General features: G+C 47.6%; 1 protein-coding gene across 1 annotated transcript in view; it reads left to right on the forward strand.

Moving 5' to 3' along the window:
• ahrra (aryl-hydrocarbon receptor repressor a) overlaps nucleotides 1-5,163 on the forward strand; it is a 46,049-nt gene extending 40,886 nt beyond the window's left edge. Inside the window, exons 7-9 of the mRNA XM_030349295.1 lie at nucleotides 240-373; nucleotides 658-863; nucleotides 2,383-5,163. Of these exons, the coding sequence (XP_030205155.1) occupies nucleotides 240-373; nucleotides 658-863; nucleotides 2,383-3,571 (1,529 nt within the window). The 3' untranslated portion in view covers nucleotides 3,572-5,163. The remainder of the gene's footprint in view (nucleotides 1-239; nucleotides 374-657; nucleotides 864-2,382) is intronic.

Genomic DNA, 5,163 nt, shown 5'->3' on the forward strand with positions numbered 1-5,163 from the left:
CTAAGTAGGGCGTCTCTCCAACTCGGAGCGGAGAGTTTTTTTTCATCCGTCATTCCACTGCCATATGTTTGTCGTTTAAAGCGTTCATTTCTAATGCCACATACACTTTCCTCCGCACGCGATTCTAAATTGGCTTCTGTTCTTCTCCTCGTTGCCTCTTCTTCTTCATCTGGTCCTCCTCCTCCTCCTCCTCCTCCTCCTCCTCCTCCTCTTGCTCCTCCTCACCTCCTCGGGAGCAGGTGAGGAGTACGTGGTGAGCAATCTCTTCCACTCCCCTGACGGAGGCAGTATCCCCCCGGAGCTCAACTCCTTCCTCAACCGTTGCTTCATTGCCCGGGTGCGCTGCCTGTTGGACAGCACCTCTGGCTTCCTGGTGAGTGTTTACAACACACACCCGCTGGTGCCCCTCACACACACACACACACACACACATACACACACATAGATATCCCGGCACACACACACATACACACAAAACCCCTGCCCCACTCACACACCCACACACACACAAACACACAAACACGCACACAACACCCATACCCCCCACATACACATACACACAACCCAAATAAATGCAATAGTTATCCTTTGAACACAAATTCTTAAATAAGTTATCAAACATGTAAAACCCTCAAGGTTTCCCCCCGTCCCTCTCAGACTATGCAGTTCCAGGGACGACTGAAGTTCCTCGTGGGGCAGAAGAAGAAGTCTGGCTCGGGGGCCCTGCTGCCGCCCCAGCTGGCCCTGTTCTGTGTGGCCGTGCCCCTGCTGATGCCCTCCATCACAGAGATGAAGATGAAGAGCCTGCTGCTGAGGGGGAAGAGCAGGGGAGGCCCAGGGTTCCTCCCAGGCATGGATCCCAGGTGAGGAGCACACACACACACACACACGAGGAACATCTAGTTTTAGTACGAGCTCCTCCTCCTGCCCCACCGCGCGGAGCTTGACACTGGCAGAGTGGAAGGCGGTGCTCATCGTCGCCCTACACAGGTTGATCGTAGATCCGACCCGAAAGTTGACGGCAAAGTACTATGTTTTAGCTAGGTCATTTGTAAGTGAAGTTGCACCTATCTTCAGTCTATTATTACCTAGGATTCATCTTAACTAAGCTTAATGTCGTTTATGTTGGATTGATGCCTCTCAAACCCAAAGTGATTCATGTTTACTAATTACCCATAACTAAATATATAATATATGATGAAATGACGGACGACATAGTGCCAAGAATATGGAACAGGAGCTTTGAATGTTGATTATAATCCGATGCAGGTGCAATGCAAAAATAGTTTCCAGACTCCGGGAATTCCCTGTGACAAATGAAAGACGACTGGTCTTATCAGCCTAACTGTAATAATATGGAAATGTACATCCTGTCAGTTGAACACTCATTTGATCCATCGTTGCAACCCAGATATATTATAATCTACAATAGGTACAACAGACGTTCTCTAAAATAACAAATCCACACATTTTGAGGTAGAACTCCAATTCCAGTTGTTCAGTGTACGTCGAAAAACGTTTGTGAGCCCTTGCGGGGCTGTGTGAGTTGAGACCCTGAAAGACCAGTACGATAAGTAGTGTCCTGGTTCTATGATTGGTAATGCGGGGATCCCAACGGTGAACGGCCCACCCGGTCCTCAGGCCTTTGCTGGATCAAAAGCGAGACAGGAGAACCATAGACTGGGAGATGGCCGAAAGGATGCCAAGGACTGCAGGATAGCAAACACGCCTACAGCTATGCCGGGAAACTAACGCACACACAGTTTTCTTTGAAAAATGGGTTTACCTTGGTCAGGCCATTCATCTTTTAAAGGAACAGTTTGCAGTTGTAAGACATTGAGCCTATCATTGGGGGTAGTTAGAATCGTTTTTTAGATAATGAAGTTATTGATGAGTCTCATGGTTCTCTTGCAGCAGTTTGAGAACCATGAGACTCAACCATGAGATAGAATCACTGATTTCAGTTTAAACTACATGATTAAAAAAATTCCTTCTCCACTACCCCAATGCTAGCCTCCGTCTATACGGGCGGAAAGTTTTTTTAATGAGATCCCATATGATTAGGCAGGATGTTGAAGTATGAGACGACAGGTCCTTGGAGAGTTAAGTCACTTTTGTAAAGTCTCATAGATTCCAGTGAACTATGCTGAAATACTTGTGCTCATTCGTTTGTTAGTTCAATTCTGCCCGTAATGGGGGAAACCCTAGCCAAATCAAAAATGAAAAGCAGGCGATCTGCACTAATTCATAAATTGACTTATGTATACACTATAAGTCTACTCTAAGGCTAGGAAGACATGATGGTAACTCATTGTCCTCGTCTTCTAACCATCTGCTTTGTTTCTCCCTGCCCCATCCTATTGCGCTCCTCCTCTCACGCAGCGAGCGAGGGGAGCCTTTCAGGAGACATTCAGGGAACGGAGGGATGGGTGAGGCCTGTGACCCTCTCTTGCTCCCTTGCTCCACGCCGAATGATGCCCAGCGGGGCCAGCACACCCCCTGGACCCCCCTCTCCAAGGACAACATCAAGTACCGGCCGGAGGGCTTCTACAACCAGGACGAGCCCCTCAACTACTGTAAGACCTCAATGGCTCCCCACAAAGGCCTCAGCCCAGGCCTGGGCGGTGGGTGGCCTCAGCGGCCCAACTCCGGAGCCATCAGGGCGGGGCAGGGAGGTGGCTACCTCCCCTCTAACAGGATGAACAAGGCCAACCACTACGGGAAGCCGTACCGCCAGCCCCCCAGCTGCAACGGAGGCCGGGGCGGCGAGGTGTTTGTCTCCCGTCTCTATGGCAACCTCCAGAGCCCAACCGAGCCGGACACGTACTGCGTGGACCTGGTGAAGAGCGAGGGTGGCTACGGCGAGTGCTACAACGCGCACCTGATGGCGGAGATGCCGCCCATCAAGGTGGAGCACGACTCGGACTCGGAGAACGGCCTGGACCCCTACGGCCGGCCCTGGGCCTGCCGCGACCCGGGCCTCATGGAGCGCTGCTACGGCAACGCGCTGTACGACCCCAACACCGGCGTCCAGCTCAAATCCGAGGCGGACTTCTACGACCAGCCGTACTCGCCGTGTCTGCGGGGGAAGGCCGCCATCAGCCCGCCGTACGTCCACCACGGTCACTACGACAACTACGCCGCCGTCAATGGCGTCAACGCGCCAGGGCGGCTGCAGAAGTACAACAAAGACCCCGGCCACATGCACAACAACAACAACCACAACAACCACAACAACAACAACAGCCAGTTCAGCCCCCACCGGGGCCCGCACCCGGACCCCCTTTGTAGCAGCCAGACGCTGAACCTCATTGACGCCCAGGCCTACCAGGGCGCTCCCATGGAGCCCCACAAGGCCTTCATGCAGCAGGACTACGGCAAGCACAACGGCTACGAGTTCAAGGGTCACGGCATCATCCACTCCATCAAGCGGGAGCCAATGGACTCACCGCCGTGGTCGGAGAATGGCCATGACATGGGCCAGGCCTTGATGGGTGCCACCCGGAACGGTATGCCCTGCGCCATGAACGCAGGCCACCTCAAAACCAACCCGTACGTGTACATGCAGTGAAGAGCAGCAGGAGGTGTGTGAGGGGAATGATGTTGCTGAAGTATTGTACATGCAGACGGGATGTTTGTTCTTTCGTAGAAAAGGATAGTGAGGAGTTTCATGTACTTGCATAACAAATTCAGCCTTATATATACAAGAATAATACGTATTCCTTTTTTTCTTGAGGAACTTTCACTGTCAAAATTGTTGATTGCCTCTCGAATTGGTCATTAGAGAGACAACATTTTGAGACTTGACTTTGCAAATTTAATTTGCAATATTAAAACATAGTACATAAGAGTTTTTAATTCAACTTGCACATTAGATTCGACAAGGGTACACAAATTTGGTCCGCAGGTAAAATACTTCTGCAACATTATTACCTTCATAGTGGAAACGAGTACCTTTGCTGTGACACATGTGGACATTCTCGTGGTCCTTCCCTGAAAGAAACTAAACACATGTACAGTAATGTAAATCAATTTATCATGGGTTATCATGCACATGCACCAGCAGTACACAAAAACTACCTTTTAAGTCATGAAGACATCCAGGCTATTACACCGAGAGATATCATCTTTCATTGGAAAAAGGTTTCAGGGACTAGCATTGTGACAATCAAAAACAGTGATGCATACATTTTGTTTTGTTTTGTTTTTTGGATATGGTGACAAGTCCTGTTGACACCCGTTTGGTTTTTGTGCTTTGTGTTGTTCACACCTGGCTTTTTTGAGGTTTGGGGGATTTTAGTGTTTAGAGTCAAACGTAATTGTCGGTTAATATGAAGGTATACAGTTGTCGTGGTAATAAGCATATGTGTATCACCTTTGTTTGATAATCAGGGCCTGTAGCGCGTCTGACCTTGTTTCCAAAGAGGCCAAAGAGCTCTGTAGAATACAATGTCCCTGTTTGTTGGTCATGTGAAACGCCACTGCGTCATGCCCATCACAGTAAACTGCAGGTTGCTGACGTCCAACCTTCCGAAATAGTTTACAAAATGAAACCCTGTATGTTCGTCAACAAAGATTGGAATACCTTAGTCTTGTTTCTGGTTATTTTTGCTGTGGAGGGAAGGGGATCTTCTTATTACCACATCATTAATGCAAGGCAACAAATTACCTCTGTGCTTGCCTTCACAAAATTGTCTTTAAAAGCAAATAATGATTATCTTATTCTAACTTACTAGTTTCTAATTCAGAATGATTACATCGAAACCATACCCATAATTATGCAAGCAATGTCAGGCAAAAAAGAAATCAAAATGGTTAAACTTTGCACAAATATACTGAATGCATGCATGCATAAAAATCAACTCCGTTCTGTGAAGCTACTATTGTAGTTTTAGTTGCACTATCGCGAGAGTTTCAATAAAAAGTCCAGCCTTCGCAGACAGGTTGCTTATTATCTTTGAAATGTGTTGCTTTTCAATTAATGTCAAAATGATTAATATTTATTGTCGGAGGCAGAAGTTCGTATTTAAAAAAAAAAAAGGTTTTGAAGGCTTTGCTTGCTTTTTGATAAATGCTGATAACGAGAGATGGTAAATACAGTGTACATATTGCAGTGTTTCTACGTGTTTTTGCATCTATTAAAAATACTTCTTTATATATGCA

This window comes from Gadus morhua, chromosome 23, assembly GCF_902167405.1.
Source record: "Gadus morhua chromosome 23, gadMor3.0, whole genome shotgun sequence".
Taxonomy (NCBI): Eukaryota; Metazoa; Chordata; class Actinopteri; order Gadiformes; family Gadidae; genus Gadus; species Gadus morhua.